This window comes from Oncorhynchus clarkii, chromosome 23 (assembly GCF_045791955.1).
Source record: "Oncorhynchus clarkii lewisi isolate Uvic-CL-2024 chromosome 23, UVic_Ocla_1.0, whole genome shotgun sequence".
Lineage (NCBI taxonomy): Eukaryota > Metazoa > Chordata > Actinopteri > Salmoniformes > Salmonidae > Oncorhynchus > Oncorhynchus clarkii.
Genome location: NC_092169.1, coordinates 38,263,550 through 38,279,190, shown reverse-complemented (window position 1 = coordinate 38,279,190; position 15,641 = coordinate 38,263,550). Strand labels below are relative to the sequence as shown.

Sequence of the window (15,641 nt, the reverse complement as noted above, 5' to 3'; positions counted from 1 at the left end):
CTGGAGCAGCAGCACGGCCAGGTGGACTGGGGACAGCAAGGAGTCATCATGTCAGGTAGTCCTGGTGCATGGTCCTAGGGCTCAGGTCCTCCGAGAGAGAGAAATAAAGAGAGAAGGAGAGAATTAGAGAATGCACACTTAGATTCACACAGGACACCGAATAGGACAGGAGAAGTACTCCAGATATAACAAACTGACCCTAGCCCCCCAACACATAAACTACTGCAGCATAAATACTGGAGGCTGAGACAGGAGGGGTCAGGAGACACTGTGGCCCCATCCGAGGACACCCCCAGACAGGGCCAAACAGGAAGGATATAACCCCACCCACTTTGCCAAAGCACAGCCCCCACACCACTAGAGGGATATCTTCAACCACCAACTTACCATCCTGAGACAAGGCTGAGTATAGCCGACAAAGATCTCCGCCATGGGTGTGAGGGTTATGAGACAGATTGAAGCATTGAAACATTAAGCCTGATGTGTTCTGAAACATGACATGGTGTGTTGTAACACATGGGTGTGAGGCTTATGAGACAGATTGAAGCTAAACTGAAACATTCATCCTGAGGTGTTCTGAAACATGACAGGTGTGTTGTAACACCAGTTAATCAAGAATGTGTTATATATACTTTTTCTTTCAATGGTCAGTAAAATATCAAGAATACAAAGGTGGTCTTGATTCATGTTGAAAGGTTGGATAAACTGCACAATGCAGTCAGTCATTCAGGCCATGGGGTTTGTGAAGAGTCACTGACCCATTGACTGCATGCTATCATCATCATGCCTACCTGGCTGACATCAATACTCATTCATTCAACCCTGGCTATTTCCCCTCGGGTAGAAGAGGAAGCTAGAATAGTCCATTGTCAGAATATGTAATTGTGGGAAGATGGGAAACAAGACCCCTATATTGTTGTCATTTGAGAGTGTTGGGGGGGGGGGGTCCGTATCCAGAGACATATCACTGCTGGCCTGTGTCAGCCAGAGATAACACAGAGCACTTTGTCACGTAAAGGGCATCCTAGGTGATATCTTGAGGACAATGACACAATGAGCAGAAACGTCTATTTGTTTCAATTAGTTCATTTAGAAACTAATAAATGATTAAATGTTATCAATTATACAATTGTTTCTCCTCATCTCATTGCAGTCTCTACTGGTACAGTTGGCAAATGGTATTGGACCACCTGTAAAATTATGTCTTCCCCTTACAGGGCAATGGTCAGTAAAACAGCAAGAATACAAAGGTGAACTTGATTCATATTGAAAGGTTGAATGAATTGCACAATGCAGCCTGTCATTCAGACCAGTTTTTTTTAGATTCAGTGACCCATTGAGTGCATGCTATCATCATCATGCCTATCTGACTGACATCAATAGACGTATGGCTCGGGCTATTTCACCCTACAGGCAAGAGGGTAGGAAGCTAGAGCAGTCATTGTGGATGATCATAGTGGACGATGGGTAACAAGCAAAGCATTGTCTCTGAGTACAGATGTAGACAGTTTACTACAGCAGGAAAATAATGCTGCAGCAACAGGAAATGTAAATTATTATGTGGATTATAATTAATGGACATTTTTTGTAGGGGTTGATACATTTTTTGTTCGGGTAAATCAAGTCTGACATTTAAAGTGGAATAAAAACAACTTTAGAAGCCTTTTTAAAACTTGAATACACTAGAAGTTTGCATTTCTGGTTGTGCAGGAAAATTCTCAGTAACAAAAGACTGGTCAAATTAAGATCCTAGATCTGTAGTTTGCTATTTTATTGAGTTTCTTCATGGCTTCAAAGTCCATGTGTCACCCCATGTTATCCCTGCAGGAAGCCAACATAGCAATTTGGTGAACTAATCTCTAATCTATTAAGTAAGTGGGGCTATGTTCCTCCTCCTCTGTCTCACACAATAGGCAAGACTGTAGTGGTCTGTATTGTTAGGTGAGTGAGTCACTAGACTGTTACTTGCTTCTTGGAAAGGCTCCTTTTGGTAGGACTGAAATAAACCCATAATTTCTCACTCACTCACTTTAGTACACACACACGCGCACGACCGCAATCATACGCACAGGCAGGCAGGCAGGCAGGCACACACACACACACACACACACACACACTTCCAATTTAGTGCCCGGATTGACAATTATCATTATGTTCCCATCTAATTTTGTCTTTACAGATACTTAATTAGTCCTCACGGTTAATGTACTGTTTTATGTAAATCCCTATACATCCCTAAGCGCATCCATATACCTTTGTGGTGTGGCGTGGCACAGACCCCACTGTCTGTCTCCTTTCATGTTGTTAAGCCATGCTGCTTTTACTGTAGCTATAATGTCGTCTCAAAAGGTAATCATGATGGACATGATCGGTCATACAAAGACATGGTCCAACCCTCCTAACCCTAACCATCCATTCAGTAGCTTTACGGCCAGTCAATTAGCCATAAAGACTACCATTGGTCTGTTGATTGGGAAGTGAAGGCAGGCGATGTGAATATTAGCTGCAGCCATCTCTTGTTTCTGTACATTTCCATTCTGCCAGGTATTCCTGTAGTTGTTTTTGGCCACAATCATTTGTTTTATACATGTTGATGATGCAGCTGTACCACAGGAGGTTGGTGGCACCTTAATTGGGAAGGACGGGCTCATAGTAACGTCTGGAACAGAATTAATGGAATTCCGTTCCAGCCGTTCACTCCATTCCAGCCTCTATTATGAGCCGTCCTACCCTCACCAGCCTCCTGTGTGTTGTACAGATAATGCAGTGCCGATTTGACTGAATGGAACCCCTGGACTGACACTACCATGTCTCCATAAGGAAGCATCCATGATGCAAGCAGACGCACTTCCCTAATCAGTAGCCATAAATAATTGAATGTATAGTATTCACACAACATTGTGCGACAGCGGATTTTCGCCACTGTGATGAGACGCCCTCTTCTTGCACATCCTGGATGTGCAGGGGGGATATTTTCAACAATACAGACACAGGCAGGCCAGGCACTTGAGCCTAAGGGGTTTGCTGTCCTCATCCTCTCTCTATGACTGAAAGAGAGACTCAGCCAATCTGTGCACGGTGACGCACCGCAAGGCTGGATCTAGATGCGCTTCATCATCATATTTAACACACCCACCCTCGATCTCACGCTGGACAGACAGTGGTTCTCTTTTTCCTCGCGCAAAAGCCACATATTCGAGAGAGAAAGCGAATCGGCACCTGTCCGAATTATTTATTTTATTTGTCTCGTTTTGGTTGTTTTGTATTGCCTGTCGTTATTCCGGATTTGTTGTGTGATCATTGACATATATTTTATACTGGGTCGCTTACTGTGCAAAAGGCTATATGTGAACTAATTCACTTAGCCTACACGTTTTTGTATTTTATTTTTACCTGCGGCGCTTTTCAACGTTGGTTCGCCGTTTATCGTGGCAAAGGAGGAATCTCAAATAGTCTTTTATTTATTTATTATATTTTGACATTAGTGAATAGCGCTCTCTGCGCGTTTCCTATCCCGGACTGGACCAATGCGTTGCCCGTGGCCAGCGGATCCACGATAGCCTCGTTTCTCACACCGCAGAGTTCACGCTCAACGGCCGGACGGATGTGTGCCAGCAGACCCCGCGAACACACACCTCTGATGGATCATTTATCTACCGTTTTTGAGCTTTTATTTCGGGCCCCTTGCACTTTCTTTATACCTTATGTTGTGCATAAAGCCTTGAGGTCGGACTCGGATCTATAGAGCAGAAAGCAGTTGAGATAATGCCGCTTGCTCAACTTGACCGTTGGTCTGAACCGAATCGACCTGTTTTACCTGGGCGCATGCGGAGAATCCTCTCGTTCTGAATCACAAAAGGAGCCTTCTATGTGGTTGGGAATACAAAAGTTGAACACTGAAAACTTTAGTCTACTCAAGACGGCTATAAGTGAAGATGGTTTCGTGTTCAACGTGTATTTCATTAAATTGGCATCCAGCGTAATAAACATAATCCGTGATGTAGTGAGTCTGTTCATATGCGTGCTCATCATTTGCAGTAAATACTCACAACAGCTCAAACAGAGGACTATGAAGATGCTACTCTTCCGTAAATTCCGGGTTTTGATTCTCATGGTGTTTCTAATCGCCTGCTCGATGCACATCTTGATAGACTTGTTACCAAAGCTGGAGAGGCGCGGCAACACCGGCTGCTCCTGCTCGCACACGCCGAGCGAGGGCCCTCAGAACTGGGCTAAACACCGAGCCAGGTCGGGAGTGGAGTCGGGCTGGCCTAACAAACACACTCTGAGAATCCTCCAGGACTTCAGCAATGAGCCAAACTCTAACATCTCTTCCCATTCTCCGGAGAAGATCCCCAAAGCGGGGGATAAAACGGAAGCCTTTATACGGCCTGAACATTATGCGCAAAATGGTGACAAAAATAGACGGTTTATACCGGACACTGTGCTCAACAAAAACGTACCTGTCAAAGGTTCAAGGTTGCGGGCGCTGTTTGACCACCCATTATTTAAGAGAGCCTTACCATCTCTGACCGACGAGGACACATTGTTCAATGTCAACACAGACATCAGATTTGACACCAAAGGCGCCACAGAGAATCAGGAATGGTAACCTATATTTTTATAGATATTTATAGACTATCCCCACAATCTGAAAGTGATTATTATCCTCCTCAAATTCAACATAAGACATGAACATAAATTAAACAAACAATACACCTAAGATATGATTTGTTAATGACAATCGTACTACATTAATAAAAGTGTTATTACATAAACGGTTATAGGCTGCTGAACCTTATTATCAAATGTCCCTCTTGCAAATTCAAGTCCCTTAGTAAAACATGTCACCTCAACACACAAAACACTAAAACAGCTGAAGCACTAAAAATGATGGTGATTCTGGGGTTACACAAAATGCATAATCATGTCATCCTCCCTGTTGTAATAACACTGATCACCCCCCCTCTCCCCCCCCCCAGGCATGCTGAGCAGAACGTGGAGGAGTACTCTCCGACAGGAGGGGAGCTGACGGTTGACTCCTACCCCAACTGGCTCCGCTTCCACATAGGGATTAATCGATATGAGCTCTACTCCAGACACAACCCAGTCATCGATGCCCTCCTCAGGGACTTGGTCTCACAGAGAATCACCAGCGTTGGTAAGTCAGAGGAGAGAAGGTAGCTTCTCTAAAGCCTGGTCCCAGATCTGTTTTTACTTTGTTCAGCCAACTCTCATGCCATAGAAGTTGAGAAACTAGCCTGGTTCCAGATCTGTTAGTGGTTTGTTTAGCCACCTCCTCTGACTATCATTGACACAGATAACTTGGCGAAGGCACATACAGATGGGACGAGGATAGTTTCTCCTCTGTATGGCACAACAACAGTAGTCAGAGGAGTTGGCTAAACAAAACACAGAAACAGATCTGCGACCAGGTTCTCTCTCCAAATTCACACGCAGTGAAATGAGAGGATGCAGGATGGATACAGCTTGGTCTGGCAGTATGGCCAGATACATGCTGCTCCCTCCAGCCCATGTAATCACACAGCTATATGACTACTGAGAGGCCAGGATGTCAATACCAATTGAGACTACAGAAGCCATCAGTTGGTATTTTGGGTTTTTCTTTATATAGCATGCCTAGCTACCGTCACATCTACTTCACTCATTCACAGAAAGAATACAATACAAATGATCAATGGATATTATATACTGTATATTGATAATGTATGACAAATTCAATTTTCTAGTTGATAGGTGACATATTTGGTCATGTGTAACTCACACTAGGACACGTAGAACATAGAGCTTAAAGCCTTTGGGTCTGTTACATCAGGGCATCTTCTCTATAGAGTGGGTATGCCAACAGTCTAGAGATTGAAACGTTGACATTTTCCTCTTTAACGGTTCACCCTCTTCTCGCCTTTGCACAGCCCATGTCAACATCTCTTTTACATTAAACAATATTTTCTCAAAGCTATTATGGTATTTTTCAAAGACTTTGTGCCTCTTTTTTGGGGCCAATTTGCTTTACGGCCAAGAAATTGACTTGAATTTTGTCCCTTTTTGGATGTGAGGATTCCATCTTCTGCCCTCTGAACAGCTGTCTCAGGAGTCCCTGTAGAATGGCTTATTATGTTCTAGGTTCTAGAATGAGAGAGCGAGAGAGAGGGAAGAAAGAACAGAGAGAGAGAATGAGGGAAGAAAGAAGAGCGCAAGAGAGAACAGAGAGAATGGAAAGAACAGAGAGAAAACAGACAGCGATGTGAATGCACTCTTTGTCCTTCACCTCCCAGTCTCCTTCCTGATCAAACAAACACTGTGACATCATCTGTCACTCACTCTGAGTACACAGTCACACAGTCTGAACTAGAGGTCGACCGATTAGGATTTTTCAACGCCGATACCGATATCGATTTTTGGAGGACCAAAAAAGCAGATACCGATTAATCGGCCAATTTATTTATTTGTAATAATGAATATTAAAACAATACTGAATGAACACTTATTTTAACATAATATAATACATCAATAAAATGAATTTAGCAAAAACAAAGTGTTGGAGAAGAAAGTAATGTGCCAATATGCAATATGTGCCAAGAATGTGCCATGTAAAATGTGTGCCGTGTAAAAATGTGTGCCATGTAAAAATGTGTGTCATGTAAAAATGTGTGCCATGTAAAAATGTGTGCCATGTAAAAATGTGTGTCATGTAAAAATGTGTGCCATGTAAAATGTGTGCCATGTAAAAATGTGTGCCATGTAAAAATGTGTGTCATGTAAAATGTGTGCCATGTAAAAATGTGTCATGTAAAAATGTGTGTCATGTAAAAATGTGTGCCATGTAAAAATGTGTGTCATGTAAAAATGTGTGCCATGTAAAAATGTGTGCCATGTAAAAATGTGTGTCATGTAAAAATGTGTGCCATGTAAAAATGTGTGTCATGTAAAAATGTGTGCCATGTAAAAATGTGTGTCATGTAAAAATGTGTGCCATGTCAAAATGTGTGTCATGTAAAAATGTGTGCCATGTAAAAATGTGTGCCATGTAAAAATGTGTGTCATGTAAAAATGTGTGCCATGTCAAAATGTGTGTCATGTAAAAATGTGTGCCATGTAAAAATGTGTGCCATGTAAAAATGTGTGTCATGTAAAAATGTGTGCCATGTAAAAATGTGTGCCATGTAAAAACGCTAACGTTTAAGTTCCTTGTTCAGAACATGAGCACTTATAAAAGTTGGTGGTTCCTTTTAACATGAGACTTCAATAATCCAAGATAAGAGGTTTTAGGTTGTAGTTAATATAGTATTTATAGGACTATTTCTCTCTATACCATTTGTATTTCATATACCTTTGACTATTGGATGTTCTTATAGGCACTATAGTATTGCCAGTGTAACAGTATAGCTTCCGTCCCTCTCCTCGCCCCTACCTGGGCTCGAACCAGGAACACATCGACAACAGCCACACTCGAAGAAGCGTTACCCATCGCTCCACAAAAGCCGCAGCCCTTGCAGCGCAAGGGGAATAACTACTCCAAATCTAAAAGCGAGTGACGATTGAAACGGTATTAGCGCACACCCAGCTAACTAGCTAGCCATTTCATATTGGTGACACCAGCCATTAGGCTGATAGGCTTGAAGTCATAAACAGAGCTGTGCTTGCGAAGAGCTGCTGGCAAAACGCACGAAAGTGCTGTTTGAATGAATGGTTACGGGCCTGCTGCTGCTTAGTCAGACTGCTCTATCAAATCAGACTTAATTATAACATAATAACACACAGAAATGCGAGCCTTTGGTCATTAATATGACACAATTTCACTAGTTAACTGTACGGTTGCAAGATTGAATCAGTGGGAGAGGTTGACCATCCTCTGGAGAGGGAAATTCATTGCGTAATTGATTATATCATCTCTGATGATTTCCTTGTACTCTACAATGTCATCCAGTGAGAATGATTATGCCATACTGTGTAATTGCTGTCAATGATGATTTGAGTTGTTTGTCTTTGTGTATCTCCAACAGCCATGAAGTCTGGAGGCACACAACTAAAACTCATCATGACGTTCCAGAACTACGGACAGGCTCTGTTCAAACCTATGAAGTAAGTAGACTGCTTTATAACAACCAGAAATGCGTCTCATGGTGATGTATTGTATAGGTTCAATAGGCTATTCGTACAGTGCCTCAGGGGGACAATCTAGATGAATAAAGGTTAAATGAAAACAAAATTAATTTTATTTAACCTTATTTGTATCCAGGTTGGCCATATTGTAATGATAATATACTTCCTCTGAGAGACTTGGTCTTTTGGTCCTAATCCTTTTCATCATTGTTATAGCTAGCTGGGTTTTAAATTGAATTACTTTTGTTATCGTAATTGGTTAATCATATTCACCCTCCCGTGGTGTGTGGCCTCAGTGGCAGTGTGGAGAGCTGGGTTAAGCCTGTGGCTGATCCCAGGGGGGAGAAGGAGGAGGAGGAATAGGAGGAGGGAAGGGGGAGAAGGTGGAGGAGGAATAGGAACAGGGAAGGGGGAGAAGGCGTAAGAGGAGGGAAGGGGGGAGAAGGAAGAGGAGGGGGAAGGGGGAGAAGGAGGAGGGAAGGGGGGAGAAGGAGGAGGAGGGAAGGGTGGAGAAGGAAGAGGAGGGGGGAAGGGGGAGAAGGAGGAGGGAAGGGGGGAGAAGGAGGAGGAGGGAAGGGTGGAGAAGGAAGAGGAGGGGGGAAGGGGGAGAAGGAAGAGGAGGGGGGAAGGGGGAGAAGGAGGAGGGAAAGAGGAGGAGGCAAGGAGGAGGAGTGAAGGGTGGAGAAGGAGGAAAAGGAGGAGGGAAGGGGGAGAAGGAGGAATAGGAGCAAGGAAGGGGGAGAGGAGTAGGAAGAGGGAAGGGGGAAGAAGGAGTAGGAGGAGTGAAGGGGGGAGAAGGAGGAATAGGAACAGGGAAGGGGGGAGAAGCTATTCATAGGCTGTCATTACTAACTCCTTCAGTCTAGTCATGTTAAGTCAAGCGAGACACACCTCAAATCAGGAGAGAAGCATACTGACATTTTAAACCAGGTGGTTCGAGCCCTGAATGCTAATTGACTGAAATCTGTGGTATATCTGACCGCATGAAATGGGTATGACAAAAAAGTACTTTTTACTGCTACTAATTACATTGGTAACTAGTTCATTATAGCAATAAGGCACATCAGGGGGTGTTGTATATGGCAATATAGCACGTCTAAGGACTGTTCTTACGTACACAATGCAACATGGAGTGCCTGGATACAGCCCTTATACCACAGCCCTTATACCATATACCACACCCCCCCATGCATTGTTGCTGAAATATGCAATCAAAATCCATCCAGATTTTCTCTATGCGGTACACTAATATTACATTTGAACAGAAACAGGAAATTTAAATCTATTTGTTGTTTGAGGCTGTCAACTCATGTCTGATATTATCTATCCCCTTGGTGTTCTAATCTAAAGACAGGATGGGCAGGAGGAGTATGAGACTTATTTTCACTCCCCCGTCTTGATACATTTCATTTAACAAAGCATGGCCATCAGAACTGTCTTGATGGCAGAGTTAGACCCCAATCTCCATCCAGCTGGACTGGCAGACATTTCCTCTGCACTATTCCCTAGACAATATTGTGAACCGACACACGCACACTTACATTTGAGACATTTAGCAGACACTCTTATTCAGAGGAATCAGTGTTAACTGCCTTGTTCATGGGCACATCGACAGATTTTTTCACATTGTCTGTTCGGGGATTCGAACAGCAAACTTCCGGTTACTGTACCAACGCTCTTAACCGCTAGGTTACCTGCCGCCACACACACATGCATACACATGCATGCAAACACTTGCACACTCACACACACACTGCTCCATAACACCCCACCAACTCTCTCTCCTCAATCTGTTTGCGTGTTGCCACATGGTGCTTCAAAGAGACAGAGGCTGCAACATCAAAGGCTTCACATCAGCTTCTCCTCTGAACACAAATGCAAATGCATCAACATTTGAGAGAGAGGAGCAGAGCGTCTGGGTACCAATCTGGCGACGGACTCTACCAGTAAACTGGTTTCAGAATAGAATGGCACCGAGCAGGTGCAGAACAGAGCAGGAATCCAGTAGTGCTGCTCTGTATCAATCCTATGTCTCTCTCTCTCTCTCTCTCTCTCTCTCTCTCTCTCTCTCTCTCTCTCTCTCTCTGTCTCTCTCTACCTGTCTCTCTGTCTCTCTCTACCTGTCTCTCTGTCTCTCTCTACCTGTCTCTCTGTCTCTCTCTACCTGTCTCTCTGTCTCTCTCTACCTGTCTCTGTCACTCTCTCTCTCTCTCAATTCAATTCAATATACTTTGTTGACATGGCAAGTTAAATTACTTGTCAAAGTATACGGTACCAGTTAAAAGTTTAGACACATTCAAGTGTTTTTCTTTATTTTTAATAAATTATAATAATAATGATAATGAAGACATCTAAACTATGACATAACACATATGAAATCATGCAGTAATAAAAAAGTAGCCGCCTTTGCCTTGATGACAGCTTTGCACACTCTTGGTATTCTCTCAACCAGCTTCACCTTGAATGCTTTTTCAACAGCCTTGAAGGAGGTCCCACATATGCTGAGCACTTGTTGGCTGCTTTTCCTTCACTCTGCTGTCCAACTCATCCCAAATCATCTAAATTGGTTTGAGGTCGGGTGATTATGGAGGCCAGATCATCTGATGCATCACTCCATCACTCTTCTTCTTGGTCAAATAGCCCTTACACAGCCTGGAGATCATCCGGAAGCAACCTGGAACCAAAAATCTCAAATTTGGACTCATCAGACCAAAGCACAGATTTCCACCAGTCTAATGTCCATTGCTCGGGTTTCTTGGCCCAAGCAAGTCTCTGCTTCTTATTGGGGTCCTTTAGTAGTGGTTTCTTTGCAGCAATTCGAACATGAAGGCCTGATTAACACAGTCTTCTCTGAACAGTTGATGTTGAGATGTGTCTGTTCCTTGAACTCTGTGAAGCATTTATTTGGGCTGCAATTTCTGAGGCTGGTAACTCTAATGAACTTATTCTCTGCAGCAGAAGTAACTCTGGGTCTTCCTTTCCTGTGGCCGTCCTCATGTGAGCCAGTTTCATCATAGCGTTTGTTGGTTTTTCCGACTGCACTTGAAGAAACTTTAAAAGTTCTTAAGATTTTCCAGAATGACTGACATTCATGTCTTAAAGTAATGATGGAATGCGATTTCTCTTTGCTTATTTGAGCTTTTCTTGCCATAATATGGACTTGGTCTTTTACCAAGTAGGGCTATCTTCTGTATACCACCCGTACCTTGTCACAACACAACCGATTGGCTCAAACGTATTAAGAAGGAAAGAAGAAATGCATTCCAGGTGACTACCTCATGAAGCTGGTTGAGAGAATGCCAAGTGTGTGCAAAGCTCTCATCAAGGAAAGGGTGTTTACTTTTACACATCGCAAATATAAAATATTTTTGTTTTGTGTAGCACTTCTTTTGCTTACTACATGATTCCATATGTGTTATTTCCTAGTTTTGATGTCTTCACTATTATTCTACAATGTAGAAAATATTAATAATAAATAAAATCCCCTGAATGAGTTGGTGTGTCCAAACTTTTGACTGGTACTGTACATATAACAAAATAGTGGGACCAACAGCAATAATAATAGTAATAGTGGAAATGGGATTACCATTAACAGAAATTATGTCTACTTATGATAAGGTAAAAGGTTTATGTCTAAATGATAAATGATAAATGATCTCTACGTCCTATATGATATGGTAAATATATCCAATGCAAAAAACATCTACATTTAAATTGGATTAATATGCATATATTTCCATCAATTCCAATATATTCCCGTTAATTCCCAAAGAAAGTTTCCACCTATGAATACTCCCCAAAATGTGCAACCATACTCTGATCACTCTGACATCAATGAAAATGTAATTGAAAATCTAATCAAACACTTCATGGCAGGCCATGAGCTAATGTTGTGCAAAATTTGTATAGGCTATGCACGAGAAAAGAGTGATGGCCTCTACTAAAAAGAGGAGGCTCTCAACAGCTTTCTTTAGATTAGGCCTACTATATTTTATAATTAAGATTGGTCAAAGTAGCCACCCTTTTCCTTGATGATAGCTTACAACAACAATATTAATGATAATAAAAATATATAAGAGCAGTAGTAGTAGACCAGTCTCAACAAGTCAGTAGTAGTAGACCAGTCTCAACCAGTCAATCGTAGTAGACCAGTCTCAACCAGTCAATAGTAGTAGACCAGTCTCAACCAGTCAATAGTATTAGACCAGTCTCAACCAGTCAGTAGTAGTAGACAAGTCTGAACCAGTCAGTAGTAGTAGACCAGTCTCAACCAGTCAACAGTAGTAGACCAGTCTCAACCAGTCAATAGTAGTAGACCAGTCTCAACCAGTCAGTCGTAGTAGACCAATCTCAACCAGTCAATAGCAGTAGACCAGTCTCAACCAGTCAGTAGTAGTAGACCAGCCTCAACCAGTCAATAGTAGTAGACCAGTCTCAACCAATCAGTAGTAGTAGACCAATCAGTAGTAGTAGACCAGTCAGTAGTAGTAGACCAGTCTCAACCAGTCAGTAGTAGTAGACCAGTCTCAACCAGTCAGTAGTAGTAGACCAGTCTCAACCAGTCAGTAGTAGTAGAACAGTCAGTAGTAGACCAGGTTCAACCAGTCAGTAGTAGTTGACCAGTCAGTAGTAGTAGACCAGTCTCTCTCTCTCTGTCTCCTTTTTGCATCCGGAAAGTCTTATGTTTTGTGAAAAGTGATTTTGAGCAGAAGTCAGGTCAGTCAGCTTCCTCATTGCCCAACTCAGGCAACAGTAAGTCCGATGATTCACCCCTTAACATTGGCCTTGTCATGTTGTGCGCCTTACAAATGATCTCTACGTCCTATTTAGTTGCACAATGAGGTAGAGCCACCCACGGTACAGTCTAGTCTACTGTCTTAGTGGGTTAGCCTGGAATCCTAACTGATAAGCTCCATTTCACCATGATTCCAGTCTTTGTTTGGGTATAGAGGAGTAGGTTGGGCTTTAACACTGCCTCTGTAACGATCATTATTCAGTCTAGCTGTCTGTCTGTCAGTCTCTCTGTTTCGTCTGTTTATGGGTGTGGAGGAGACGTGATCGTCATATGTACATCCAAATTAGACCCTGAGTACACAGACATTGTGTGTTAGCTGATGAGATCAAATTGGAGGCAGTGTTGGGTGTTGATATAATCATGGTTTCTGTTCCAGCATTCCTGGTTAACTGTATTGCTTGTCAATCAACTCCACTGAGTCATACAGTACACACAAATCCAATATACCCTGTCGCTTTCTATGGAGACAAATTGGATAGTCTGTGTAGTATCAATCAAACACAGGAGGCTGGTGAGGGGAGGACGGTTCATAATAATGGTGCAACCATAACTGATTGACAGTTTGACAGTAGAGCATATGCAATATTTTTCACTCTTTTTTGTCAGTATATTAACAACACCAAATAACTCCCCTGAGATATGTCAGCATGTGTAGGCATATCATTACTCACACAAAACAGTTCAACATTTCATCAAAATGGGCGAGATGTGAAACAATGGTTTTATCAAATAGCATCAGAGCTCAGGGCGATGTGCTGTATTGAGATAGAAAAATGTCTGAACTGAACAAGACGTGTCTGAACAGAGTGTCTTTCATTCGCTTTGATGGCCGCTTGGCTTCTCTCTGAGAACAATGCAGCCCTATGACAATACAACGAGTTCTGTTTTGACAGCCTTATAGAGAGATATCAAACTAACACAATCGCTCAACATTCTCAGCATATAATATCATCTCTTCTCTTTATTTTCATCTCTAATACAATATGAACATTATTTCTCTCTCTCCCCTCTCTCTCTCTCTCCCTCCCTTTCTCTCTCTCTGTCCTCTCTTTTTTATAATATAACAATATTTGACTAGGTTTCCTGAGATTGACTGTTGTAGAGGAATGACTGGCCTCAGGACAACTGGTTGAGAGGAGATGAATATGAGACAGTTCTAAAATGAGTAGAACTGACACTTTATGATTACTACAATGACACAGCTTCAGGCCGGCGAAGGTTGGTATACTGTAGTAGATGTTTCACCTCTAACTGCTGGTTCAGGGTCAGATATTGTTTTCCCATCAGATTGTTTTATGGTGAACAAATACTGATTATTGTAAGGTTGTGTGATCCCAGATCTGTGGTGATTGAGGGTTCATCTTCTAACATAAGTGACACAGGGCAGTGATTGCTAGATGAGGATGCCTTCCCCAGGCCATTGAAAACAAGTCTAGGAAGTGCTAGATCTGTTCTATATGCACTATTTCTATGCTTTTTAATTTAATTTTTAATTTTTAATTTTTCTTTCGGGTTTGTACACCAGACAAATATATTTCACAGCGGTTTAGATGGTACAATGATTTTCTACACTATACTTGATTGTTTTGTTACATAAACGGAAATTAGGCGAACTATTCGAATTTTAGCAAGCAGTTTCTGCATAGTGCACCTTTAACTGACCTGCCTGGTAAAATAATTATAATTACAATAAGTCAAACAAGAAATGCCACACTCTTCAAAGATATATTATGATGATCATCTGAACACAGATCTAGGATGAGCTTAGCAACACCCTACTATAACTTAACAATTAGGAGGAAACACACAAACAGACCTTAGATCAGTGTCTTAGTAGCGGTTCACAGTGTTCCTAATGGGAGATGAAGTGAGTCAGAAGAACAAAATAATGAATCAGTAAAGATCCCAGCGTGATCATGTGATACAACAACACTGTGAGCCCAACACTGGTTCAGCAAATTACCCCCTAATGTTTAATAATGTTTTGACAACTTCCCTGTTGTAATACTGTAATTGGGTCCTCTGGGCCTTGTTGAGTTCAACAGCATTTGTGTTGAATGACTTAATATATGTTTATGGAGGCTAGTCTAATGAACGGGAGGCATTGTGAAAGGCAATGTAAGCATAACACACACACGCGTACGCACGCATGTACGTATGTACGTATGTATGTATGTACAGTGGGGCAAAAAAGTATTTAGTCAGACACCAATTGTGCAAGGCCTGTAATTTTCATCATAGGTACACTTCAACTATGACAGACAAAATTAGAGAAAAAAATCCAGAAAATCACATTGTAGGATTTTTAATGAATTTATTTGCAAATGATGGTGGAAAATAAGTATTTGGTCACCTATAAACAAGCAAGATTTCTGGCTCTCACAGACCTGTAACTTCCTCTCCTCTCCTCTCCTCTCCTCTCCTCTCCTCTCCTCTCCTCTCCGCTCTGCTCTGCTCTGCTCTCCTCTTTGCTCTCCTTTCCTCTCCTCTCTGATCCGCTCTCCTCTCCTCTGCTCTGCCCTCTTCTGCTCTCTTCTGCTCTATTCTCTCCACTTTCCTCCTCGCTGTTCTCCTCTCCTCTCTGTTCTCCTCAGCGTTGTCTAGCATTGCTGAGTCTCATTGTTCTAAATGAACACTTCTCAGCCCAGTGTTTCTCCTCACCTCACCCCTGATGATTTTGGACAGGCTGGGAGCAAACAAATCTTTCTGTGTTACATTCAGT

At 42.2% G+C, this 15,641-nt stretch overlaps 1 protein-coding gene across 1 annotated transcript in view; it reads left to right on the top strand.

The window, feature by feature from the left end:
- The first annotated feature begins 3,128 nt into the window (after positions 1-3,128).
- The window catches only part of LOC139381371 (extracellular serine/threonine protein kinase FAM20C-like), an 84,335-nt gene continuing 71,822 nt past the window's right edge, over positions 3,129-15,641 (top strand). Inside the window, exons 1-3 of the mRNA XM_071124847.1 lie at positions 3,129-4,608; positions 4,983-5,161; positions 8,025-8,103. Of these exons, the coding sequence (XP_070980948.1) occupies positions 3,869-4,608; positions 4,983-5,161; positions 8,025-8,103 (998 nt within the window). The 5' untranslated portion in view covers positions 3,129-3,868. The remainder of the gene's footprint in view (positions 4,609-4,982; positions 5,162-8,024; positions 8,104-15,641) is intronic.